The 27,152-nt window shown below is 40.3% G+C and overlaps 1 protein-coding gene across 2 annotated transcripts in view; it reads left to right on the top strand.

Annotated features, from left to right (window-relative positions):
- Positions 1 to 21,852, top strand: part of tbc1d22a (TBC1 domain family, member 22a) — a 181,443-nt gene extending 159,591 nt beyond the window's left edge. For both annotated transcript variants that reach the window (XM_053508679.1, XM_053508680.1), the window contains exons 12-13: positions 2,869 to 2,964; positions 19,986 to 21,852. In XM_053508679.1, the coding sequence (XP_053364654.1) occupies positions 2,869 to 2,964; positions 19,986 to 20,114 (225 nt within the window). In that variant the 3' untranslated portion in view covers positions 20,115 to 21,852. The remainder of the gene's footprint in view (positions 1 to 2,868; positions 2,965 to 19,985) is intronic.
- The last annotated feature ends 5,300 nt before the right edge of the window (positions 21,853 to 27,152 follow it).

The following is a 27,152-nucleotide window of genomic DNA, read 5'->3' as shown; positions in this document are numbered from 1 at the left end:
AGTGTTGGGTGTAATGTGTTACAAAGTAGCGCGTTAGGGTACCTGGATTACTTTAGGTTAAACCATAAACATTTCATTTTCTGCATTGGAAAAGTAATCTAACTAGTTACTTTTATCAGAAAGTAACGCTATAATGTAACTGATTACTTTTTAAAGACAGTAGTTTTGTAATGTAATTAGTTACTTTAAAAAGTAACGTCCCCCAACATGACCAGGACAGAAGAATTTTAATCTTAAGCAACAGAACAAGTGTTGGACTCGACCTCAGTTTTCTGTTTCTTTTTTATCTCCTCTCTCCCTCATGTTCCATTTCATGTTTTTTATGTATTTTATGTTCCTTTCCTTTTTATTGTAAAAAGCATTCACTTTCATTGTAATGTTTCTAGTACTGTACAAGTGTTCATAAAAAAAGGTACTTCTGTTGTAATGGGAATGTATTGAGCATGTACAGTACATGGAGAGCATTTGTTTTATTTTTTATGGATTATTAACTCTCGTGTGCATTTTATCGAATGGGAATCCTGCCCAGTCGCAGCATGTTTAGAGTCTGCTCGTAGCTCCTGGTTGTAGGCCAGTCATTTAGGGATCTCCCATCTGCTGTGTGGAAGTTGTGAACGATGTCGACCGTAGGCTTGTGTTTTATGATGTACAGTGAGTAAAAGCGCCAGAGCGCAGTGCAGCAATTTCCAAGGAATTTTGCTCTGGGTCATCAGAATTCACTAATCGTGATGAGACTTGAGTAGAAACCGGGACGTCAGTATCTATGGCTTTTTAAGATAGGTCTACAGATCTACATGTTTCTTGGGACTTATCCATGGTCATTCTTTGACAACTCGGTATTCAAGAATCACCAAGGATAAGTCTCCGGAAACTTACAGTGGGTTGCAGGGAAATGTATGTTTTAGGATGGTATCACTGTTAAGTAAATTTTAACATTTATAATATTTATTCTGGGGTTTTTTTTCTGATGAGTTATGCAGTATAAAATCAGTGTTTTCTATGTGCATCATCCACAAGTTAATAAACTTTGGGATTAATTAATAAATTAAGTAAATTCATTCATCTTCTGAAATCTGCAGTCTGCAAGTATTCAGACTGTGGAAAGAAGCCAGAGTACCCAAAATGAATGATTTTAACATTTATATATATTAATGTATGTATACTACACCACTGAAACACTTTACTGCCGATCTCTCCATGAGATCTGTACAGTAGACCCTTGCGGCACACTACAGATCTATTAATAAGTACCGTTGGTAATCCGTGCCCTATCATACAGTACCAAACCGTAACGCTGGCGTGTTTCGCCTCAGCACCGCCTCCAGTGTCCCGATGCCTCTGGTAACGGCGTCCGAGCCTCAGTGTTTAGCGATCTGTAGTAAAAATAGTGATAAAAGCGGGACCCAGGCTTTGTGCTGGCGATTTTGCAGCCTCAGCTTGTCTGTCGAGTGTCTAATTAAGCAGATTTCACGCTTGTGTGGTCACTTTGACAAGGAGGTGACGGAAGATGACTTCAGGCTAATTGCTCCAGACAGGACACGCGGCCTCCGAAGTCTACCGCGGTTCCGAAGGCCGCAGTCAGGAATATTTCCATTGCTCTCATTTACCCTTGAAGGGGAGACCCGTCTTGCTTGTTTATTGGCAGAAAGCAAGGCAGCCATTGATTTTCATTAAGTCCTGTCTGTGGCTGGCATAAAAGATGATTTCGGTCTGCGCCGTTTGAGTCTCTCTCTCTCTCTCTCTCTCTCTCTCTCTCTTTCTCACAGCCGGCTGAAGGAGCCACGCTGCTCACGCCCTTTGTTAGAATCCATGCTCTTTGCACAACAACGGCTGATCTCCTCTCGTCCGTGTGTTTGCACAAGCTGACTCATGTTTGCCTGCATCTGCAAACTAAAACCACTTTGCGCCGTACACTGCTTACAAAGCGCTCGTACCCTCCCAGCGCTGGTTATCACCTGTCCCGCTTTGTGTGTGTCCGGGGTCCTGTTTGGGCTCTAGCTTTACGCTGTGATAATATGTACATATGCAGATGAGGGACGTTATCTTTGCGGGGTTATCGCCATTCACTCTGCCTACATCAGCCAGTTCATTTACTCAGAACCTTAAATATGCATTTATTCCATTCTAGTTTATTTATTAAACTGTATCCTTTAAGTTTGCTAGTAGAGTTTTTTTTTTTTTTTAAGATTTTCAGAAGAGAGACGCTAACTCAAATGACAGGAAAGTGTTCAATGAATCTTTGTGCGTACAGCCTGAAAGATAAAATTTTATCACATGTGCCTTATAGCACAGCAAATTTATTATTATTATTATTTTTTTCACATTTCCCAGTTAGTAAGCTGGGGTCAGAGTGCAGGGTCAGCCAGGATACAGCGCCCCTGGGGCAGACGGGGGTTAAGGGCCTTGCTCAAGGGCTCAACAGTAGCAACTTCTCAGTACTGGGTCTTGAACCCCTGACCTTCCGATCAGTAACTTAGAGCCTTAACTGTTTCTTTCGCAATCCATAGCAGTGACATTCTTTTCTGCCTGATTCAGCGTCTACCCCAAATAAGTTCACTTCTTAAATTCCTCTTCAAGGAAGATCAATCAAAAGCTCATCTTAATCCATATACCTGTGATTGATTTATTTATTTATTTATGTATTTATGTGCGTTATATTTCTGTAGTCTAAATGAGTAGTTCCTTATGAACCTCGTGGAAGGACGTAAGAGATGGTTTCACTTTTTTCGAGTGAATGAGGGGACGTCCCGAAGCCTTGGGAAGTTTATCTAACCTTGGCCCAGTTATTTCTCAGAAGGCTCGAGGAACGCTCATTAATCCACTCTTGTTCTGATGATTCTCCTGCTCTGTTTTGTATGTTGCTGTCAGGCCGAGCCCGAGGGCTTCTCCCACTTCCACCTGTATGTGTGTGCTGCTTTCTTGGTGCACTGGAGGAAGGAGATTTTGGAGGAGAAGGACTTCCAGGTGAGTTTGGAAATGTCTCTTTCTCTCTCTGTGTGTATTTGTGTGTGTGAGTGTGTGTGCAGTGTTGTGTGTTGTCTTTTTCCATGCCTCTCTCAACTCCCAGAGCTGCAGTGTCCTCGTTCAAGCCCCTCTATCCTCATTAACTCTGGGGGTCACTGGGTCGTTGCAGGTGCATTAGCGTGATGACTGTGGCAGCTGCTTTAAGGTGACATTGGGTGGCCGTCCCTTCACTCCCCTTTTCTCTCTCTCTCTCTCAGTCTCTCTGTCTCTCTCCCTCACGCTTTCTCTCTCCATCCACAAGATAAATGTTAAGTTAAGAGTTTAGATGAGGAAGATTTGTGAGTTTCTGAAGTCCCTCTTGGACGCTTATGCCCCGAGGCAGCACCACGTTGGACCCACTAACCGTCTATGACTTTATCTCTAGGTCAGTGTTTTCCAGCCCGGTCTTCAGGGACCCTAACATGGTCTGCATTTTGTCTCCCAGCTCCCACCCCACCTGAACCAGCAACTCGGGGATGGTGGAGGGGGGGGGGGTGTAATGGAGTGCTTGCAGAGCTCTGGGGACAGGTTGGGGAGGAGGCTGCTTTAAGTTGATGTCTAACTGTACCACACACACTTATTAGTGCTCTTTTTTCAACTCAGTACACACCAATTAGCACATTTCTCTCTTGCCAGCCTTGTATGTCAAACACTTATACATTACTTTGTTCCCTTTTTGCAACGTCTTGCCTCACTAGCCTCTTGTTCTTCATGCTCTCTTCCTTCCTCTCTGCGTTTCTCTCTTTCGTTTTCTCTCTCTCTCTCTCTCTCTCTCTCTCTCCCCGGTGTGTTTATGGATTCCAATGTAGTGCCTGAGTATGCATGTATTTGAGGACTTGTGTGTGTGTGTGTGTGTGTGTGTGTGTGTGTGTGTGTGTGTGTGTGTGTGTGTGTGTGTGTGTGTGTGTTTGGGAGGGCTGTTGAATATTGAATATGCAGTGTGTCAGAGGTGCATGGTGTATGTGGTGTGTTAGAGGGCAAGCGGTTGATTGATTGTGTTTACAGTGTCCACTGATTCAGTATGATCTTCTGCAGCAGCACTGCAGCAGCCAACCAGAGACTTTGTGAATGCTTTGGCATTCACAGAGCCACCCATAAGCAAGGGGGGCACATACATCTGTCTCTGCCCTCCTCGGGTCTCCTGCATCAATACAGAATCTCTCTTTCACATTAGTCTCTGTTCTCATGCACTTACAGTAGGTCACAGAGTGTACCGCCAAGCACCGCTTAAATTAACCCATTAAAGTCCTGGCGTATTCCGTACTTATTTATTTTAATAGATATTAGTCAGTAATAATACTGAAGCTATTAAGAACTGTATGTTTACATTACAAAGATGCACAGGTAAGCCATATTTTCAAACTGCTGCTCGAATCGACATGGTACAGTGTAGCACCCGCAGTAGCCGAGATCCAGAGATGCCTAGGAGTAATCAAAGTGTTGCTGTGATTGACAGGAATGAGAGAGAGAACAGGCCATCCCTCACTCTCAGAGAGCACGGCTAATTCTGCTCCTTTAGCTCAAGGCTTGATGACATCGTCACAAATTCGCCTCTTAAACTCCCAGTGATAACACGAATGCTTTTTTTTTTTTTTTTTTCCATATTTTACTAACATCGGAGCTTGGGATATTGTTGGATACTTGATACTAATCAAAAAGTTGCTACCCTGTCAGCAACCAACCGGACTCTCTGCAAGCTCCTGATGTTAAATTTAGTTTTAAAAAAAAAGGAAAGGAAAAGAACACTGTTTGGTGATGTGTTAATAATTTGGGTCATGTCCTATTACATGCATGATGCATGTCGTGTCAGGGCTGTAAGCATAATGCAAAAGATAAACAATTTGATTTTAACTTTAATATCTCTTGTGGCTTGTATTGAAAAAAGAAGGATATTCTCATACTCGCACACCAACGTATCCATGAACTAATACACTTGTTTCCTTTTGTAATTTCCATGTTGACGGTCGCCCTTCATTATGTAAATCCAATTCATTAATTTACTTTAACTTTTCCAACGATACATATTCTGCTTTTTGCACGGATACAGCATTTCACCAGACAACACTCTGCATTGGAATCATAACCACATCCTCCATGGATAATATAATCCATCGATCAGCCATAACACTAACATCACCACCAGTGATTATCAATTATATAGCAGTTAACTGGTGACAGGATCACGGGCACCCAAGGTTCATCTACAGTATGCCTGTAGAGAGCTAATCCTCACCCGCCCAGTCCAGTGCTACAGGGAGGCCAATGTGGTGCAAATTACTGCAAAATATTAACGCTGGCCGTGATGAAAAGTATCAGCAACACCAAGTGAATCCTTGATGTGTTTGGTGCGTAGCAGGAGAAGAGTTTACGGTTGTTGATCTGGCCTCCAAATTCCCCAAATCTCAATCCGGTCAAGCATCCACGAAATGCACCTGACAAACACAACACGTCTGATCCATGGAGGCCCTCCACTTTGCAACTTACAGCACTTGAAGGATCTGCTGCAAACCTAGCACAAGCAGAACCTGGTTATTATAACCTAGTTTTAATATTAATACTTTTATATATATATATATATGTTGGGGCTGATCAATGTACTTGCTGAATGCACTGAAAAACAACCGTCTAGCGTAGCTGTTTTTTTTTTATTATTATTATTTTTATTACTAGCAATATACCCACATAGTTGCAGCATGGAAAAGTTATTTCCAGAGTAAGAAAAAAAAAACTGCAGATCCAGCAACAAGGAGAAGACTGTAGAACTGTCAGCTGTGCACGGTGTTTAGGCAGACATCACTTTTTCCTGAAGCACACACTGTCTTTTTAAAGTCTCATCCACAGCAGATGATTGACAGGAAGACCTTCTTGACAAGGGACTTGCAAAATTGGGAATCCAAAAAAAAAAAAAAAAAAAAAAAAAATCTGGAAAAATCCCGCTGTAAGTTTTGCCCTGAGAAACAATACTCAGTTATAATAACTTTATTTTATGTTATTTTGTAAATATCTGACAAACAGTACAGACAACACCTAATAAGACGTGAAGGAGTATATGAAATATGTCCAAATCTGGTTTTACTCATTAAAAAACGTGAAAGCAGTGTGTTAGGAGCTACAGGATAGCTTTGTCCTAAAATAAATGGCAAACAGCACAGCAATTAAAGTAAATTGAGTGTAGACATTAAAAAGAAAGAAAGAAAGAAAGAAAGAAAATTAACAGTGCGTTGGTGTGGTGCAGTCTGACAACAGCAATTTGCCAACACTAACAATTTTATTATTTATTAAAGAATGACACATTGTACTTAAGTCTGCTTATGGGTGCAGTTAATATTTTAAAGGACCCATTTTTTCCCTCTTTTTTTATTTTAAAAAGGACCTGTTATCATTTATGTTCTAACAGATGTAAACACTCATCCCCTCCAGGCTTTCTGTTCTCTCTCAATTGAAATTAATGACGAAAAATACAGCTTGTTATGTTCTATAGAAAAAATGAAGATCTGTCTGTTACAGAAGTAATTTATTATAATTCAAGATGTTATAATATACTGTGCTCTTTAAGTCACAGCTGAGTAAAAGTGTGTGTTAGTCTCCCACAAGAGGTGTAGTAGGAGTTCCTGTGCTCACACTCCACCCTGTATTGTACCTGTACTGCCCTTGCTTATCAATCTTTATTTAATTAATTTAATAACTGTCCCGAGTCGACCATTAAGGACACCATTTGCCTCCGTGGACGGCGATACGCGAGCACGTAGGTTGAAACATGATAAACTGTATGGTGTAGTGCACCATCTTCACTTCTGCTTCATCCTTAATCAGGATTCTCACACACTCCCTGGCCTTGTGAACCCAGACTGCTATAATAGATTGTTAATGGGCTGTTTTGAAAGTACCCTTTGAAAACTCTTTCAGGGACAGCTATAAATCTTTACGAAAGGACTAGGAAGCCCAATGCAAACAATTACAGTAAAATGACAGTTCTATGAAATTAATCACTGTATGATAAGTGAAAAATCAGCAATGAGGGGAAAGACCAGTGGGGAGAAGTTTAATATGGTTTCAGTTCTGATAGTGAGAACTGGGCCTTGTGTTATTGATGTTCTTTACATCAGGATACCAGAAATCTGCTTATCAGCCAGCTCCTTGGTGGAGACAGTATTTCTGAAGCCAGTAGGTTGTACAAGTGCTTTTCATCCTGCCTGTACAGTGAGTTTGTGTGTGACCCTATTCATTCTCCTCTTTGTGTTCATTAACAACCAGCTAGCTGTGAGTGCAAGAATCCCAAAGGTCACAATGAAATGAAATCTTTCTGAGTACCGCGATGAATGGTTACCTGCCCACTGATCACTTAATCATAGCTAGTTATAAGCATGGGTCATATCCAAGAACGATGCTTTTGTGAATAGACAAATAGCATAATAATAATAATAATAATAATAATAATAATAAAATCAACAACAACAGCACAATGTGTGGTTGGATGTTACACCTCCGTTTGAGGTGAAACAGAATACAATCCAGGCCCAGCTGATCAGTGAAAGGATAAAGGCTCATGTTCTAGGGAAAGCACTTTAGACTTTAATGACCAAAAAAAAAAAAAGGGAATAAATGTGGCCTGCATTACGCAAAGAAGACAAATTCAAATATGCATAAAAGTGTCTTATTGAAATTGGCATGTGCAACAAGCAAAGAAATAAAATAGAAATATATGAATGTGCAGGTGTAGTGTCCATAATTGTCCATAAATGTCCGGAATGAGTGCAAAAAAGACAAATGTCCATAAGTGTGTATGTGCAAAATGCTTTAGTCCTGTTTGGTGTACTGATTGAGAGAAAAAGACATTACTTTAACTGGAATTGGGATGAGAGTTGCCCGATCAGGTACCCCGGCAACTTCCTTGAAACAATGGGCTCTAAGAAATAGGAATGAGGAACGTAAACGGAGATCACTTAAACACTCGGTGAAGTTGCATTGTAAAGAAATGAGTGTAGAAATCACAGCAATGTTTAATAGTAAAAGTAAACGCCTTTCCATGTGCATCCAATGAGACCCTGTTCAAGGGTCAAGGCCAGCACAGATACAGTACTTTAACATGCATTCCAGCAAAAACACAAACAAGGAGAAATCATGAGTAAATCTGCAACATCATTATGCCGACACAAACCGGAGTCTGATTATGCCTGGGAAATTAAAATTCGGCACAAAACACATAGCCATCGCTGTTTTTCTGCTGATCTGTGTGATGAAATGTGTCAAACTTGTGGCAGGGAAGAAGGGGGGCGGGGGGGAACGATCACTTTTTAATTATCATGACCATTACCATTTGTGTACACTGCTAGATTAGGCTTTTTTTCTCCTCTGATTGAAAGTCTAAACCTTTTGAGCACTTTTGGCTTAAAAGTTTTAGTGTATTACTGATTAATAGTCAAACCGGGACTTTTGATTGTGCAGAATAAGAGAACACTGTTATAAGAGAATAAGAGAATAAAACTTCCTTTATTTCCTGTACTTTGGGTAACATCAAAGGAGAAAGTTTTCTCGGTATGTGGAAGCCTTGATCTGAAAAGCTGGACTCTATAGAAACTCCTGTATAGTCCCAAACATGTGGAAATGGCTGTGAATGAGGTCAGGACTGTACGGGGGATGTGGCGATGAGTTCCTGTAATGTGCAAGTGGTGCTGGTGAATGATTGTGGATACAGTTCCCACAGACAGATGTGTCTCTTCTACAAGCTGGAGGATCTGAATGTTTACGGAAACGACTACAGTGGGCTCCGAGCCACCCCGGCCAGGATCGTCATTCACAGACTTCTTCAAAACATTTGCATCATTGAAATGTCAATCAGTTTAATGCCTCCAGTCACAAGACATTTCATCACAAGTTTAAGTTTGACTTAAATTTTTTTTCATACTAATGCACTCAAAATAGTTTCAATTTATCTTGACAGTAAACAAGGGCTCTTTAGTTGAGAGCTTGTAAGATTCCAGGAGAGTTCAGTACACCTGGGCTAATAATTTCAGATTAATATCTGGGAAGCAGCAGAAAGAAAAGAGCAGAGCAGACTGAGCAACAGTCACGCACCTACCATATTTCTATTCAGAGGTAGTGTGTGTAGCTCGGTCTGCCTGAAGCAGTCATTCTCTGTGACCTTTTCTGAGGCATTGTCCCTCCACTTCTGTTACTCTTGGTCACTGCACTGTAGTTTCATGGGAATTTAAAACTATCCCTCCTGTCCTGCGGGTCAGCATCCACCCGCTGCACACACTCATTCCTGACTAATTAAAAGAGCACCACTGCCAATCGTCACTTCCTTCTCTGAGTTCTGAGTTTTTCTTAGAAAAAAAAGCACAAACAGGAATCCGATGCTGGTGTGTTTCAGTGCACCGACGTCTGCTCCAGTGATCGTAGCCCAATAAAGACGTTGTTTTGGCCCAGGTGTAAATCTGTGAGCATGAAGATGCTGCGATATGAGATCTGATCTGTGAGACGCCTGGCGCCCCCGCCACCACAGAGTGCCACCGCACGCCACGCGCACAGCCAAATGCCAAAGCCTGCTGGCATTTAGCAAGGGCAATATGCAGTAAATGAGCTCTCATTAGGGGTTTGTTTATCACATAATGAGAAAGCCTTTGGAGCAGCTAATAAAACGGACCAAGAAGCTTTTTCTCCGCTTTTTTGGTTTTAGCTTACCGAATCATTTGCAAATTATTATTTATTTATTTATTTATTTATTTATTTATTTTTAGATGAGCCTGTTCCAGTCGATACAGCTAATCTTTTGGGAAACCTTGTGAGATTTATAACAGTGCCTGTTTTGTGCATAACCGCAGTGTGAGACTTTCTTTAGGCATCACGTCTTAGCGCCCGAGTCTCCACAGACTCCAGACATACAGTACAGTACCATATGCCACCTGCCCTTAACTAACCCCTTTGCCAGGGAGGGCACAGCTCCCCTTCATATCCAAATCAATCATTCTGGTCTCTTACTTCCCAAGCCACCCCTGTGCCGGGGCAGAGGTCATGACCCTTATCTGCTGCATTGTTCATTTACACACATCAAGCAATGTGGGCCAACATTGTGCCTCGGAGCTTCATCGTAGTGACAGATCATCTCTCGAGTGTCAGGCGAGGATAATGTGGTTATGCGTGGATGGATAGATGAGAAAGAGACGGTGGGAAATCAATCCCACTTTAGAGTTTTAATTGGTTGATTTAAATGGAGTTTGCAGTCTCGATGATCCCTGTGGCAGGTGTTAATGCGTGCGTCTTGTGAACTATAAATGGGCTATGCTTGCACGAGTCTCCTTAAAATCTCTGGTTTAAGGCTACAGTAGTTTCTGTCATATTCTCCTCCAGGCACATAAGTTAGGTTTAAGTGAATGCAAGTTTTACTTAAAGTACCCACATAGATACAGAGACTGTTTTAGAAATATATACTACTGGATCCTTGCTGCAATAGACTTGCTCTGTGCTTCATTACTAGCCTGCAGGGGTAATAATCAGAGGATGTATTTTGAAGTCTAAGTGCTCTTTGGATTCTCATAACGCTCCAAGCTAAATTCAAACGTGCGTCACAGAGCACTTGCTCACCCCCACCACCCCCCACCCCCTCCATTCACGTGCACGGACTTTATTTGCTTGCATTAACGCGGACACTTCTTTGGACCGCTTACAACATTTTGACGCGCCCCCGTATCTTTTCAGTCTCTTTGGCTTTCCTGAATCGCATCTCTCTTACTCGGAGTAGCAACAGGGAAAAAAAAGAAGTTGCATTTCATTTCCTGCACTCATGTCTTACATAAGAGCAAATGAATAAATAAAATCCACAAGTAAAGGAAAGGAACACAGGAAGGGTGAAAAAAACAGCACTTCACAGTTGTTACATTCATTATGCCGCTAAATTAAAAACCAGCAACTATCAGCTCTTAATGCTTTGTCTTGTTCCACCTCAGGTGGTTCAAAGAGCCAAAACTAAATGGATTCGCTGTCGTCGTGAATAACTGGGAGCACACACGCGCTTAATTTATTGCGCAAGCATACTGCCTGATTGACTTACTGCTCAGGGCTCTCGGCATTCATGTTGTTCTCTCAATGGCTTACAGAGTTGCTTTATTAGAAAAAGTTAACAAACAGATTCTACCTAAAGCTGGAAACCGCTCGTACCATCTTACTGACGTGAAAGACATTACAGCAAGTAAGAGCTTAACATTGGAACTGGTTTCATTTGATTTAAATAAGCATGATTCAGTCTGAGCATTTTCGATATTAAATATGAATGTGATGTAGCTGCGCAAAATGGAAATAAGAGCGCATGTTTTTTAATTATGTAATAAAATGTTTATCATGTACCCGTATAATGAAACTGTAACGTCATAATAGGTGAGAAGGCTTGTTTTTTTATGTAAGTCAAATAGCAGTTTCATTGAACATGCATGCACAGTTATGATGGTAATGTAATTGGTAATATAAGTTATTAAAATTATTATTAATCTAATGGCTTTACTTTTCCTTGTCCTGTATTGTGTGTGTATCCAGTATAGCAATTGAATCCATCTTGTGTTGATTTAGTTAATTTATTTGCTGCGTGAGTTTTTGTACTATGGAGATGTAATTCTATGAAAAATACGAATTCCAATATATATATATATATATATATATATATATACCACATTCCCAGGGGCCAGGTGTAGCTCAGTGGTTAAGGCATTGGCCTACGGTTCGGAAGATCCCAGGTTCAAACCCCACAACCACCAAGTTGCCACTGTTGGGCCCTTGAGCAAGGCCCTTAACCCCCAACTGCTCAGATGTGTAATGAGATAAAAATGTAAGTCGCTCTGGATAAGAGCGTCTGTCAAATGCCTAAATGGAAATTCCCTGTTGAAAAAAAGGCTGCTTGCTGCAATACCGCCACCTACAGACCTGGAGTGTGTACAGAATATATATACTGTATATATTTTTTTACATGAAAAAACACCACAAGTCATACATTATTTCAATGCCATATTAGATAAATGTAGTCGTTTTTAATATTTTTAAATCTATAAGAAATATAGCCGCTTGAGACAGATCAGTTAGTGCTGTCAAACTGAACTGAAGCAAGCTTTGTGATTGCAGTTCTAGAATCCACAGTGATCTTTTTTCTTGTCTATTGTTTTTCTATTTTTTCCCCTGTATATCACACATGCCAGATCTCTTTTAAGCTCTAGTTGTTTGATTGTTTTTTTGTTGTTGTTGTTGTTGTTGTTTTGGGGGGATTTGTGTTATATTATCCTTTTTAATTGGAGGTTACTTTGTCAAGCATCTAAACTACTTTGACAAAGTCTTAACGATCTCCTGGAGAAGGAAAAAATTGTCAGTATATGTCAGTCGAAATGGCAGGATGCTTAATTGGATGACCATTTAACATTTCCGAATAAGATCGACTATGGTTTGTTTATGCATCAGACATGTCCTCGAACGTTTGGAATTATCCATGAGTGAGTTTTCATACTAATATCCCATATTCAATAAAAGGATTGGAGGAGTAGTTATGTAGTAATTAAGGAAGTCTTCACCGAGCGATGCTGATCATATTTCTCTTCGTCCCCGGGATGACTTATAGTGTTGACTGTATTAGGGGAATTGAAAGATTGGATGTGTTGTAACCCTCTAGATTAATAGAAAGCCCATCCCATTCATCAGGAAACTACCAATTTTGTCCAAACCTGGCCTGTGAGAGGAGCCTCATCTAAGGTGCAACTAATGATTGATTATCCTTTAGCTTTGCTTCTTCCAGAGTGAGCCCCATCCCTCCCTTTCCAAAGGATCTTTAATATAGTTTGTTGATGGATTGTTGGCATTGTAGCAAAAGAAATAGAGGAACACTTTTTTTTTTTTTTTACCAAAATAAAGGAGAGGTAATTACAAACCTGTGTGATATCCAAGTACCCCCGAGCTTAGGCTACAGCCTTGCAGTCGTCAGCTCGTCAACGCCCTTCTAAACAAAGCTGTTTATAAAGTGGTCTGCGATCAATCACCCTTCTCAGCTGGTTAGTCACATGGATGTTTAAAACATGAGGAGCTGTAGGGCAGTGCCTCTGGCGTTTGATGGAGTGAGCGCACGACTGGTCTTGAGTTCGCGTATCGATTCCTGCGGATTCAGAGGAACCCGGTGAGAAGAGGCCAGAAGTCGTCCATTATCGCGGCTACACTGCTCAGAAGCTGCGTGAATCACTCCCCTTGGTCAAACTGTAGTCGGCTTGTGAAAACTTAGCAGGAACAGTCATTAGTGAGATGTCATCAGCGCCGGCAGTTTATCAGTCCGAGAGTGTCACTCTGCGCAAAAGCGGCCTGGAACGGGCCCATAATTGAGCGTCTCTCCCCTTGTTATCGGTTCAGCTGGAAATCCAGTGTGCTCCGGACCAATTATGCCTGCTTCTTCATTCAGTTGGAGAGCAGAATTGAATCAAGTGAGAAGATAAGTTGCAAACAGAAGAGGGCAATAAAAAAAAAACACAGTGCTCGTTGGCAACAGGGAAGGTCAGTTTGAATGCAGTCCCATTCAAGTGTTGGTGGCAGTTATCATGCCATGCATGGGTTAATTTAAACCACAGGAAAGCATTCCCAGTTCAAATGTCCCGATCATCACCCTGGTCTCGTTTCTTCGGATGGTTTGCGGTAATTGTAATTAGTGTGCAATATAACAGCGTGACTTGATTAAGTACCGCTCCGACTTATCATACTCGCGCTGGGGCACGACATATGCGGGAACAGCGTGAGAGATATCATGGGAATGCCGTCATCTGCTGTCTGTTCATCTAAACATAGCGTGTCGAGAGTGGTTCACTGCCGAACTGGGGACGAGGGGCGTCGCCAAGGCTACGCCGGATATTAACGATGAACTTTGATAACTGTGTTACTCTAGCACATTAGCTGACATAAGCGTAATACCCGTCTAAATTTTACAGACATGTCCCTAAAGTGCATGTCAAATGAACTGTCCCTGATCTATTAGTCATGCTCAGAAGTTATGCAGATCTTTGGATTACATAATCATCGTCATATAATCATTTGGCTTGGTTCATCGCGTATAATTAATATCTTAATCTTCTTATTAGATGTAAACTGTGATTTGATGACCATTTTGATTAGGTAGATGGTCTCATTATGTGTGTAGCTGATGAGCGTACAAGCTTAATGATATGTAATGGATGTCTAGGAAAATTGAGAAATTAAAAGTGCTGATAGAGCTGGGTATTGATAGTTGATGTTTGTCATTTGATATCCTTAATATGTTATCATTGGAAAACTAATTAATAGAAACTTTCATTAGGGGCTACACACCAGTCAGCCATACATTTAAAAACACTGAGAGGTGAGGTGAGTTGTAATGATTATCTCATCACAACAGCATCTGTCGTTGGGTGGGATACATTCGGCAGCAAGTGAGCCATAAGTTTAATGTGTGAGAAACAGCAAAACGAGCAAGTGTACCATAGGAATCTGAAAAAAAGCTTCTGTAGCACAAACTGTAGGCTGCAAACGTGTTGACCCCTGTCCATCACCAAAAGTGCCTGCAGTACAATGGGCACTTGATCAACAGATCTGCAACATGAAGCAGTAGAAAAAGAAGAAGATGGCCTGGTACTGTATAATCACGTCTTCTTTGGAATTATGGTGTATGGCCGAGTGTGACTCCTATCTGGAGAAGAGATGGCACCAGGATGCACTGTGGGAAGAAGGCAAGCCGGCGGAGGCAGTGTGAAGCTTTGGGCAATGTTCTGCTGGGAAACCTTGAGTACTGGCATTTACATCGACATGTAGCACCTCCCTTAACACTGCTACAGACCATAGCACCCCTTCATGGTAACAATGGTAATGTCAGTGTCAATGGCTCTTTCAGAAGATTTACTCTCCTGCCACACTGCACACGTTGTTCAGGAAGGGTTCGCGAGACATGGCAAGAAGTTGGCCTTGAAATTCCCCAGATTGCAATGCTGGACAAGCAAGTACGATCCATGAAGGTCTCATTGACAATGTAATAGCAATTTAACTAGCTTTTATTATTTATTATTTGCCTTTTACTGTTACGTTACTTCTATATTGCTCTTATATTTGTATTTAATGAGCTTTTTTATTGTTACTCACATTTCAGTACTACATTATTAATATTTTACTTTTTATACTTTTTTTTACTGTATATACTAATATATACTAATGCATGAAAACACTGTATATTTATATGTTTTTATATTGTTTTCTTCTGTTTTTAACTGATGCTATTTCTTCAATTTTGTCTTTACCACCATATGCTTTTTTTTTTTTATTACTATTTTGCCTATTGTTGACAGCTTTCTTTCTTCCTCACTTTTTTTTCTTTTTATTCTTCAGTTTTTTTCCCCTCTTTTCACATTGTAAACCTGTTAAAGGCAAAAAACATGCTTTTGAGCTGTAGCACCTCACAATATTTCATAATATGAGAGGTGCTATGAATAAAGTTAATTAACAAAGACACAAGCTCATGTGATTTACAGCTTGTTAAACAGTAGTAAAATATGACACCCAGATAAAAACAATTTGTGAAATGAGTGTAAATTTCTTTTTTTGTGTGTGAGAGCAAACATTTTTTTCCTGGAAAGTGGAATGCACTGAGAGTTTAATATTAAACCTAAATATATGCTGTTTTTAACGCTGATAGGTAACCTTACAAATAAACTAATTGAATTTTATCCAAATAAGGTTTCTAATCATGTCCATAATGAGCAGAATATAAGCAGCTCAGCAGACCTAATGCTGTGAGTGTATTAGACATTAAATAATCCGAACGTTATCAGCAGGCGTCTCTCCTCTACTTACAACCAAAAGAGCTTTTGTTTTAGACTGTGACTAGGCTGAAAATCTTTTACCTTTTTTTTTGTTTTTTTACTTTTTAAGTGGATCTGTTCCCTGTTTCTGAGTTCAGTACTTTACCATACAGGCTGTAATAATAGATTAAGAAATAATTAGCAGTTCTTGGTATTTCTTTTCTTCTGTCTTTCCTGGAGTTACTTTATTCACATGAGGATTTTTTATTTTTTTTTGCTCTTGGGTTTAGTAATCCTGGTGATATGAGCAGAATATTCTTCTTTCTTTATTTCTTTTTTAAAGCACATTTCTTCTCATAACCATTAGGTTTTAGTTTCTTTCAGTATTCCAGTTTTGTAACTGCCAGCCATGTCTTGGGTTGGTTAGGTTTGCTCGAGAATTTAAATTGTTTTGCAAGTCCATATTTGTCACAGGTGTTTCCTTACATATTACATTTGCATCTTAAATTTTTTACACCACACAGACAAAAAAATAAAAATAAATAAAAAATACTTGGGCAAGTAAAATATCTTGAATATAGCTAAATCATCTAGGATTTTCTGTCATAAGATTTCAAGTAAACCAAATGATGAATTTTTACAATTATGTTGATTGCGCAGATATTTTAGTTTCCGTGGAATGTGTTGATGCGTTGCAGCATTTACTTTATAACATTGTAATTACTTTTTTTTGTACAATAAAATTGGTCTGCCATAACAGCACAACTGTATGCATGAGCATCTCAAATAACATAAAATTCTATCAAATTAATTTAAATTAATTTATGTACCAGCTGTATGCAAGATTATTTTTTCTCTTTCTATAAAAAGGATTTGTTTCCATATAAATTGTATTCACTGTATGACCGCTGGACTCTCTTAGTCATTCTTGCCACTTTTTTTGTTTAAATTAAGTATTTTTTATGAGAAATTGCTTAATTATAAGGTTAAAAGATTAACAGTAGAAGTTATGTTTATTATTTATTGGCAAGTTAACACAAGGATTAAACAGTAAATCAGAAACTAATCAGGAGATGAAACGAGAACGGGCAAAATAGTTCGTTTAACCGACTAAAAATAACCAATAGATTAACAAATACAAATGATTTTTAGTTTTTCATAATTATTAAATGCATTTGTGAACCTTTTTTGTCAAATTTTGAGCATGAAAAAGTCTTATTGATTTTAAGCTATTTTCCAGTAATACAAGAAAGGGCGGCACGGTGGTGTAGTGGTTAGCACTGTCACCTTGCACCTCCAGTGTCTGGGTTCGATTTCCTGGCCAGGCTCATTTCCCATCTCTGTATGCATGAAGTTTGCATGTTCTCCCTGTGCTTGGTGGGTTTCCTCCGGGTTCTCCGGTTTTCTCCCACAGTCCAAAGACATGCAGATTAGGCTAACTGGCATTTTCCAAATTGTCTGTAGTGTGTGAATGAATGAGTGTGTGTGTGTGTGTGTGTGTGTGTGTGTGTATTTGTGTGTCCCCTGCGATGGACTGGCACCCTGTCCAGGGTTTACCCTGCCTCGTGCACTAAGCCTCCTGAGATAGGCGCCAGGTCCTCGTGACCCTGAATACAGGATAAAGCGGTATAGACGATGAGTGAGTGAGTGAGTGAATACGTAATACAAGAAAGCTTAACATTTTTAAAAAGGGCAAAAATCAGTTATACTTAAGCATATACGGTCCATATTTAAGATATTACGACTTTTTTAGATAATACGTACACAATAAAGTGTATTGGAGGCAGACTACATTCTCATGGTATTAGAGATGGCGGAAATTTGTTTCAATTGTTGCAGGTCCTCTATAATCCTGCAGGTGGCGTCTTCTAAGCAAATTATGCAGAGCAAATAAAATTTTTTAGGATTATAACAAAATCTAGGGAAAAAAGGGTATTTATGATATATATGTCTTGATTCTTACTTAGAGAACCTCAACTGTACAAATCGAATCGGCACCTACAGTAGATATCATGATAAAATCGTATTAGGTGATTCCTTAATATTCCCATTCATAGAAAGTATATCTTCATTTCCTGAAACATTTAATATTGACCATGTTTCCTGATCCTTTAATTGTATAAATTACATTTGTATAAAGAGATCTCATGTTTTTAAAATATGATGTTTTTCTGTGTGAATTATACGGGCAGTCACAAATGCCTCCATGCATAAGGGAAATAAAACTTTCCTAAAAAACATTTAATTTATACTATGTTTTTTTTTTGTTTCAGGTTGCCTTTAAGAATGCGTTTGTCAAAAGAAAATATATTGAAATGTTTTGATGGCTGGATCAAAGGGAAGCTGTCACAAGTGTTAATTTCCCCGATGTACTGTACTGAGACGCTCTGTAATGTTCCAGTATAATGATGCATTGTCCTGTATATCTACGCAATCACAATCAGCTACTGTAGTTTTAGCAGATGATAAAGAATGCAGAGCCGAGCAGTTGAGAGTTAGAGAAAGTGCGGGGAACCTTTTGACGTATGTTAGTGCATACGTTTGTGTAGAAGTCGCTAAATGAAATGGAAGGCTGCTGAAACACTCTAATGAACACTGCTGTAAAACAAACATTAATAATGTTCTCACTTTGTTTTTCTTTCTTCTTTTCTTTTTTTATTTGAATCTCATTGTTTTCTCTACGCAGCCTGATGTTTTTGAGTGCGAATGCTGATAAAAATGATGGAGCTCAGCTGCTTGCCTGAATACTGATTAGAGCTATGCGGTGTGAATCGTGAACACGGCTGTGCTCTCGCCCGCCTTACATAAAACAGGACGGGGAGACAGGACAGCTCGTCTGAGTCAGTGATAAACAGTGAAAATGCCTTTTCTAGGCGCAAAACAAAGTGATATAGCGTGTTAGTAGTTACTGATATCCAGCCGAGATTATGAAAGTCACTTTGTTTTGTATGGAATCTCTAAAGGTGTTGTAGTGCATTCTGTTTTTAGTGAACAGAAACACGTAAACAGGTATTTAATGGTATTATTTACTATGATATGAAAGAGCCTAGTGTTTCACGCCCATAATCTCAACTAATTCTGGCGTAAAATGATCCTAATCCAGATTATGTAATTTTAAGAATTGGTTTTATTATCCGTGATGCATTAAAACCTCCAGCGTTGGACTTTTCTTTGTGGAAGAATAACATTATACACAGTACTCTCTTTTTCTGCTCTCTCTCTCCCTCTCTCTGTTTGACTGTTAAGCATTTAAGCAGAGTCATTCCCCTCCATCATGGCAGGCCGGCTTGGTGAATTAGGCTGGGAGATTGAGGCTGTGCCTCCTCTCTAAGCTCCTCTAATGCACTCATTGACTGTGGGCTTTCAGGGCCTGGAGCCGGGCCGGCGCACTGTCGCTGAATTACGCTCGGCTTTCTGTAGCTAAGAGAAATGGGCTGTTGCTCTCCGGGTCCCGACCACGCAGCGCAAAAACAGAGGCGCACGCACCCGTCCTAACAGCTTAAACCTCCAACTCAGGCGCCTCGCTAGGATTGAAAAGGCAAAGACATGCTGATTGAAAGTTAAAATAATTTACCGTGTGCAATATGCGCTCATGATATGGCTCGGCGTGACCCCTGCAGAATAAAAAAATAAACAGCTGTGAGGCGCAGCATCTTCCTCCCTCCCTCATTCCCTCCCTCTTTCCCTCCCTCCCTCCCAGCGGACACGAGGTTGCCCCTGGCAACGCTTCCTGCTCACTAAAATGTTGCCAATTTGTGTGTCTCTGTGTAACCAGCCCCTGAAAACACTCTTGTTTGTGATTGTGTGTGTCTGTGTGTAGTCAGTGTCTGTCAACCGTATCTACCTGCAGTGCAGGATTGGTGGGATGTGCATGTGCGTGTGAGTTTGTGTGTGTGTGTGTGTGTTGTCAGTTCCTGAAACTGGACTTCCTTGGCATGATTTTGTCTAAGTATATGTTTTTATATTTTTGTTTGTGTGAATCGTTTTTTTTTTTTTTTTGGCAACCTGCTCCTTCTCAGCGCGATGGTGGTGACACATGTATTTGTGTGTGTGTGTGTGTAACCCGCTCCTGGCGTTCCTGTCCTCCTCAGTGTGGGTTTGGCTAGTTATGTGTTTGTGTTGGTGTTGGTGTAGTGTGTTCCACCAGTTTTTGGCAAGTCTCATCCTGCTCTCTGCGTAACTCTGGTTTCTCTCTGTGTGTTCCAGGGCCTGATGATCCTACTGCAGAATTTACCCACCATGCACTGGGGCAATGAGGAAGTGAGTGTGCTTCTGGCTGAAGCCTACAGGCTCAAGTTTGCCTTCGCAGACGCACCCAACCACTACAAGAGATGAGGCTTCCAGCGGCACGACTACTGAAATCAGACTCTCGATGACCCACCCTGACACTTCTCATGGCCCAACATTAAAAAAAAAAAAAAAAACACAACTCTAAAAACACGCTAATAGCCCTTACAAGATTCCTGTTGGCCCACCCTGAAACTCCTGATGGCCCACACCGAGACTCCTGATGCTCCACCCTTAACTACTGTTGGGTGGTCCAACCCTACCAAGACACCTGATGGTCCACCATGAGACTTTGCATGGCCCACCATGAGAGTAATGATGGCTCACCCTGGGGTTATTAAAATTCCACATCGAAAATCCTAATGGCCTCTCCTGAGGCTACCACCTGAGACTCTCCATGGCTCAGCCTCAGACTCCCAATCAGTTGGTACAGGACTGTGTTTACAGTACGTGACGCGGTGTAAAACTGTAGTCTTTTATTTTTCCTTTCACTTCCAGCTCTGTTCTTACTAACCAACGCGCTCCGGACATCAATTATCCCCTGTCTATCTAATCAAGCCAAAAAACAAGACTCTAAAGCAAAGGTTTCTCTCCAAAATAAGTAACAGATGGGTTTTTCTTTCTTTTTTTTTCTGTCCTTTTTACATTTTCGTCCCTCCAACACCTAAAAGGTTCCACGGCGAAGGTTTTGTGTAGGCTGCTAAAATCTTTGCCAGTTTATTACAAAATCCTGTGTTCTGGACTGGCTCGAATAGAATTACTAACACTGAGAGGTTGCATGGCTGTGTGGGAGTGTGGTTGACTGAGAGGAAGAGTGTCTGGCACAAAATTTCAAGAGTAATAGCTGGAAGTACGCTTTTGCACTGAGCAGTCTCCATTAGGAATCTCCCGTACAGCTGCAGGTCAGGAGTGCGCGGCGTTAAAGGCAATAATGACACATTACTCAGACAAGAAGACAGAATCGAGATACTTATCCATGCATTCGGTGGACTAGCTTAAAAAAGAAAAGAGCACCCAGAGGAAGTGAGACGAAAAGGACACTTTATTTAAACCTAGGTCTACCTCAGGAGCCGGCCGGTGCGGATCGGCAGTCAGATGGAATGCAGTACCTAGGCCGTTCATCTGTCAGAACAATAGCCATGATGTTCGTTCCCTGAACGCCTGTCTTGATTCTTTTTTTTTACTAGGATTAATAAGATTTGCCTTAATTTGGCTACTTTGATTCGGCTAGAAACAGACACTCGCCGTCACAAAGCGGCTCGTCTATAGAATTCTAGCTGCTTAAATCAATTAGCCTTCCACATGCTTAATGGCTTGTCATTTCCAACCTCTGTTTGGAGTTCTGATCCATACTTGTTGCATGATGCTTTCATTAGTAAGTGCGTTCAGGGCATAAAAGCTCTCCACAAAGTACGTAGTGGCAGTCCTTTGTGCTTCGTTCAATCATGTTGTCAGGCTTTTCATTTTTTCCCTGCCAGTTCTTAAATCTAATGATATATGTGAAGCGAAAGAAAATGCACTCTATTTTCCTCAGTTTTGTATAAATCAGCCTTTTTTTTAACACACAAACATACAAGTCATTGTTTTTTTTAATATAATGTTTACATATGCCTCTTAAGTTGTGCCTAACGTCAGAGTAGTGTATACCATCTCAGATATTTATTATGAACATTGACTAACCGCGAGTAGGCTTGTGCTGATATGGCGTTTTTTTTTTTGTTGTTGTTTTTTTTAAACACATCGCAGTGTTGCATTTAAGAAATAAATGACCAATAAATGCAGTGCTTCCTGCATTTTAGCAGAGCAGCGTTTTAACTGTAAATGAGAGGTCAGGCGTGTTTTCGAAACGTTAATCGAGTCCGAAATGGAAAAACCCATTCACTTGGGTGGGTAGATTTCATTTCAGGGGGACAAGCGCTCTGCAGAAATGCTTCCTACCGAGGCAGCCTCGTCTCAAAGGGCATGCAGGAGTAGTGGGTGTTTTTGAAGTCTTGCTCAATACCATATAAATAATTATCAGCACATGCCTACTGAGTGTTACTGCTACACTGGGTTCCATGCACGTGCATGGAGAACAGGCTAACCTTGTTAACTGACCATCTCTCTGTGGTTACCTCACTCATAAGACTAACATGTGATATGTGCTATCTGTTTCTCTCAAATGTATCTCTGTCTTTTTTTTTTCTTTGGTTCCATTTTTTCATGCAGTTTTTTCTTCCCTAAGTGAGCAGTGAAAAGCATAACCCTGGATATCAGACAAGAAGAGTTTCATGACTTTAGCCTTTAGAAGCTACCGCTTTGAAAAGCGTGTAAGAAGATTTTCTGAAATGTTCTTGAATTAAAATTTGTGTACAGAACAATGACTTTTCACAGGTCTGTAAATAGAAAAAAAAGTGTAAATAAATGCTATATATGATCAACCATTCTTGTGCACAAAGATTTGAGTCCCAGTAATTAATCCCAGTAGAATGAGTTTCTCATTTTAATTACGCACCAAGCGTACACTGCAATCATTTCTGACCTTGCCTGCTGCCTAATAACCACAGTAAAATCTATTTTATTCAGTCTGTCTAGGAATAAAGACTTCATAAATAGTTGATGGCATGTAATTGCAAGCTAGCGTTAGTGTTTCCGTATTCAGTCATTATTATTGACATGCCCTTATTCCTTTCGCAGTGGTGTATTAATTACACACTTGTGTGTACTGGAGCAGGTTTGGTGTGGGAAAACACACTGAGGTTAAGTGAGTTTCATGGTAAACTATACAGAATAGTCCATTTCCTTTTGACTGTAAACAGGTATATTGGCTCACTAATTAAAATTTCTAATAATGGTATGGTATAGTTTATTAGGTAAAATCCTGAGGCTTCTTAAGCAACACTCTTGAACTAAAAATAAGACTAAGTCTACCATAAGAATCCTAAATGGCCATTCCGAAATTATTCAATTCAATTCAATTTTATTTATATAGCGCTTTTAACAATGGTCATTGTCTCAAAGCAGCTTCACAAAAATGAAAGAAATTCATTAAAAAAAAATTATTCCAAAACTTAGATTCCAAATTGTCCAACGTCCCACCATAAGACTTTTGATGCTGAGGACTTCCCCCCTGCCCCGAATGCTGATAGCCCATGCTGAGATTCTAAATAACCAACCATAAGATTGCTCATCACCCACCCTTAGAATTCTCATGACCCACTGATTGCCCATCCTGAAAATCCCACTATTCTGAGATTCCAAGATGTGCACCGATCCAACACAAGTCTGCTGGTGACCCACCCTTAGGATGTGGAAAACCCATGCTGAGGTTCCCAAATACCCAAACCTAAAACCCTTTACCTCCATTCCTAGGACCAGTGTCCAGCACAGTTTGTTAATTCTTCTGCTCAAATGTAACCCATTTAACTAATGTTCATTTTCAGGTTCAATAAGCCTTCTACTGTAGGTTTGGGGTTGAAAAGCCCTGCCCTAAGACCTTACCTGAGACTAAGATTTCTGTTGACCTACCTTGAAACTCCCAATGGCCCACCTTGAAGACTCTTGAGGACTAACACTGTGGTTCACAGTGGCTGATGCTGAGACTTCTGACTTGCTGGCCCTCCCTAACCATGAAACCCAGTCAACTACTTCATATGGTTATTTCTTTTTTGTGTCCATGTTTTCTGCTGTCTATTCAATCCCACATTTCACCATTACAGAAATTAGAGTCTCACCTAGCGCACGACCATTAGTTCATTTGGGAGAACGGAGGCTAACATTTAACTACTCCATAGTCCCAAGTTCTCTTTATGTATCAGGATACTGCAGCTGAACATCTTTTTAGAAGTGCAGTTATGTGCATTTTGTGCCATAATTCCATGTATTACATAATGCCTGTGATTGGCTACCATCACTCTAATAGATGGGTAGAAAAAAAACATGTTATATAATCAGAGAGTAGGTCCATTTTTTTCTAGGAAAGATCCTATGCACTGGTGTCTTTAAACTACGAATCTCTGGGATATGAATCATTTTAGATCAAATAAAGACCCTGGATGTTTTTCAAAAATGAACTTCATCAGATGACTATTTTCTGTGCAAGGTTTCCCGCTTGAACCCTAACTCCATCTGATGTTCACACTGACCATCTGGTGTCCATGTAGACGTGTAATAAACTTCACTTAAGATCAGGCATTAGGGATTCATGATGAGGAGAACTGAGGAGGCTTCACTGGCCTCATAATTAAAGTTATGACACAACAATCTGACTGAACCTCTCTACATCTGCACAGTGTATGTTTCTTCATCCTCTTGGCCAAATCACAGTTACATTAGCGTCAGTGTTAGTGTGTACGAGTGTCTGGGGCTGGTAATGGTAAATGTTTGTGTCCGGCTTCAGGTTGCAGCAGACTGCTGGATCAATGATTAGAGCTTTAATGTGCCCACTGATGGAGGTCCTGATCATTAAGCTGACAGATGTTTATGGCAGCATATAATCAAAAGATTAGGCACGTTAATATGCAGAAGATAATAATAAAAAAACGTGTTTCCCATCAGGCTTCAAAAAGTGAGCAACAGGAAGCCTGGTGCATGGAAACAGACGTAATAATTGTGTGGCTATTTCTAAACATGTTGGTTATTAATAGTCATATTAATGGCGATGTGCATACAACTGAAATAAGTACACTGACGACTGGTTGGATTTTATGTAATGTTCATGCCTTTCAATCGTGTACTTTGTTAATCATTTCCTTTAACAGTACATTTCTTTGGAAAAAAAGACCTAAAACTCAAAGTTTTGAAAAGGACCCGAATTTAACCACGGAATTCCACTTGACTTAATCATTTTAGTTTGAATCATTTCAGTCTGGTTTCTGTTAACCTGTTTTACCGTTTCATAATATCCAAAACGCTTCCTATTTCTCATTATACTGCACTTTCCTTTAAGCTTTTAAAATGAACTAAAAAGCAATAGTTGTTTTCTTTATACTACAAAGACCGAAAGGTGGTAACATGTCACAAGATGATTTGTTCATATCACATAGAATATCAGAGACCTTAGTATTATATGCCTTTATGTAGATTAAGTTTGGAGGCAAGATAGGAACTTATTCTGCTAACCTGACAGTTTGACTGCAAGTGTAAATCTGTTTGGCTCAAATCTTATCAAAATACGAGGTGTGCTGAAGTCAAACACGGACTAGTGATGAAATGTCACATGAATGAAGGCGTAAAACTGATTGACATTTACAGAAGGCTTTAAGCACGGTGCGGTGATGAGACTCTTAGCTGCAGTAAAACATTTGAATGGTGCGAACGCTTTAAAGAAGGCCGTATATCCGTGAATGATGATCCCGGTCGAGGTGGCTCGGAGCAAACTGCAGTCGTTGCTGTGAACATTCAGTGATTGAAACGCCTGGTCCTTGAAAATCAGTGGCGACGAGTTATCCTTAATAACATGTCGCCATTTTGTGAAAGAGAGGCATCTGACTGTGGGAAGTGTACTGTACACACAATCATTCACCATCACATGCACATTACAGGAACTCAGCTGGCCATTAAAGGAGTTCCTGGGAGGCCAGTGTTTCGAACATGAATCAGGTTGTTGAGAAAACATTCCACATTGAAGGTATCTAATTATTAAAGAAACTCTGGGATTGGGGCATTAGTATAAAAAGATGATTATATAGAGAAATAAAGGTAGTTTTTTGTCCACTCGGGACTGTTGGTTTGTTATTCTGCACAATTAAAAGTCCTGAACCATGTACAATAAGCTCATTTTATTTCCTTTTGATTTGACATTCTTGCAGATTTATTATGAAAGAAAGACTGATATCACATGGGCCTAAGTATTATTATAGTACTTAACATGCCCTCTGCTCAGTATTTAGTAGAAGCACCCTTTTGATCTAATACAGCCATGAGTCTGTTTGGGAAAGATGCAACAAGTTTTTCACACCTGGATTTGGGGGTCCTCTGCCAAGCCTCCTTGCAGATCCTCACCAGTTCTGTCAGGCTGGATGGTAAATGTTGGTGGACAGCCATTTTTAGGTCCCTCCAGAGATGCTCAATTGGGTTTAAGTCAGGGTCTGGCTGGGCCATTCAAGAACAGTCACAGAGTAAAAGAAGGTAAACCTTCGGCCCAGTCTGAGGTCCTGAGCACTCTGGAGAAGGTTTTCTGGAGAAGGTTTTCGTCCAGGATATTCCTGTACTTGGTCGGCTTTATCTTTCCCTCGATTGCAACCAGTCGTCCTGTCCCTGAAAAACTGACAGCATGATGCTTCCACCACCATGCTTCACTGTTGGGACTGTATTGAACAGGTGATAAGCAGTGCCTGGTTTTCTCCACACATACCGCTTAGAATTAAGGCCAAAAAGTTCTATCTTGGTCTCATCAGACCAGTAAATCTTATGTCTCACCATCTTGGAGTCCTTCAGGTATTTTTTAATGTGTCTTGCACTGAGGAGAGGCTTCTGTCAAGCCACTCTGCCATAAAGCTCCGACTGGTGGAGGGCTGCAGTGATGGTTGACTTTCTACAACTTTCTCCCATCTCCCGACTGCATCTCTGGAGCTCAGCCACAGTGATCTTTGGGTTCTTCTTTACCCCTCTCACCAAGGCTCTAACCCAGCTTGAGGAACGGTTCTGGTCGTCTCAAACGTCTTCCATTTAAGAATTATGGGAAGCCACTGTGCTCTTAGGAACCTTAAGTGCAGCAGAAATTTTTTGTAACCATGGCCAGATCTGGGATTTGCCACAATTCTGTCTCTGAGCTCTTCAGGCAGTTCCTTTGACCTCATGATTCTCATTTGCTCTGACATGCATTGTGAGCTGTAAGGTCTTATATAGACAGGTGTGTAGCTTTCCTAATCAAGTCCAATCAGTATAATCAAACACATCTGGACTCAAATGAAGTGTAGAAACATCTCAAGGATGATCAGAAGATATGGACAGCACCTGGGTTAAATATATGAGTGGCACAGCAAAGGGTCTGAATACTTAGGCCCATGTCATATTTCAGTTTTTTTTTTCAATAAATCTTCAGAAATGTTAAATGATTTTAGCAAATGGCTGCAATATAACGAAAAGTGAAAAGGAGGTCTTAAT

The sequence above is a fragment of the Clarias gariepinus genome, chromosome 12 (assembly GCF_024256425.1).
Source record: "Clarias gariepinus isolate MV-2021 ecotype Netherlands chromosome 12, CGAR_prim_01v2, whole genome shotgun sequence".
Lineage (NCBI taxonomy): Eukaryota > Metazoa > Chordata > Actinopteri > Siluriformes > Clariidae > Clarias > Clarias gariepinus.
The sequence above is the reverse complement of the archived record's forward strand: the minus strand, read 5'-3'. Positions and strand labels throughout refer to the sequence as shown.